This window comes from Phalaenopsis equestris, unplaced genomic scaffold, assembly GCF_001263595.1.
Source record: "Phalaenopsis equestris unplaced genomic scaffold, ASM126359v1 Scaffold000359, whole genome shotgun sequence".
Taxonomy (NCBI): Eukaryota; Viridiplantae; Streptophyta; class Magnoliopsida; order Asparagales; family Orchidaceae; genus Phalaenopsis; species Phalaenopsis equestris.
This window is the reverse complement of record NW_018164801.1, coordinates 627,615-628,646: the sequence shown is the minus strand read 5'-3', so window position 1 is coordinate 628,646 and position 1,032 is coordinate 627,615. Positions and strand designations below refer to the sequence as shown.

Genomic DNA, 1,032 nt, shown 5'->3' with positions numbered 1-1,032 from the left:
AGAGCTTGAGGCTCAAGGAAGAGTTTGAAGCTTTGAGAAAGAGTTGAAGTCCGGCAACACTCCTGTCGTCGTCAATCACTGCCGACCACCATCGACCACCACTTGTCGACTGCCGTCGATCGCTATCGCTCATCGTACATTCCTTGCAACAAGATTTTCCGCACGTGAATGTTGTAATTCAAAACACTTTGTAACCCTCTCCCGTCTGCGGGTCAAATATTCTCTATAATAATAAACTTATTCTGAATTTTTACAACTAAGTAGGACACTATGATTTTTTCTTTTACGGGTTTTCCACGTAAAAACACTTGGTGCATTTACTTGTTGTTTCTATTTCATCCTTTTTTTTTTGCTCAATCTGATTAAGATCACAAAGAAGTGGGACTTTTGATTTCTTCACAACCACACATTTATATCCCATATAAAGAAAACTACCACATAACCTGCATAACCTTCTTTATATTGATGCAGATAAGCAATAAATCAGATTTTCAATTTCCTTTTCTAAAATTTAAACCATCAAATATTTATGTAGGAGATTTCAGCAAACAAAACATCCCCAGAAGAAGCAAAAAAGTGGTTTGTGGGTCTATAAAATTGACAGAATCTCTCTAGAAATTCCATTTAGTACCACATGATTGATTTCTTCTGCGGAATCTATCATATCTTAATATAAAACCATGGATTCCTCCCCATCTAACCGTGCCTTCCAGTATTAAAATCGAACGTCAGCTAAATGACAGAATTCTCGAACCATGTGGATTCCAGCTCCCTAAGAACCCAATCAGAAAACTCTTTATTAATGTAAAATAACAGGGAATGAGGTGAAGCATTCAAGAATATCGAGATCACAGGAAACGGTGCACGAATTTAAGTCAATCGCTGAAACTTGCAAATATTTGAACTGAACGGAGAGCTGTTACCTTGACTATTCTGCGGAGGTAATGGGCGGAGACGGGAGAGGGGCGCACGCTGGAGGTCGCGCGCCCTTTCGACACCGTCGGCCACATCGCCTCTTCCTCTCTTTTTCTC

At 39.8% G+C, this 1,032-nt stretch overlaps 1 protein-coding gene across 2 annotated transcripts in view; it reads right to left on the bottom strand.

Annotated features, from left to right (window-relative positions):
- The window catches only part of LOC110026268 (protein unc-50 homolog), a 38,933-nt gene extending 37,914 nt beyond the window's left edge, over positions 1–1,019 (bottom strand). For both annotated transcript variants that reach the window (XM_020727147.1, XM_020727149.1), the window contains exon 1: positions 924–1,019. In XM_020727147.1, the coding sequence (XP_020582806.1) occupies positions 924–1,010 (87 nt within the window). In that variant the 5' untranslated portion in view covers positions 1,011–1,019. The remainder of the gene's footprint in view (positions 1–923) is intronic.
- Between the last annotated feature and the right edge of the window lie 13 nt (positions 1,020–1,032).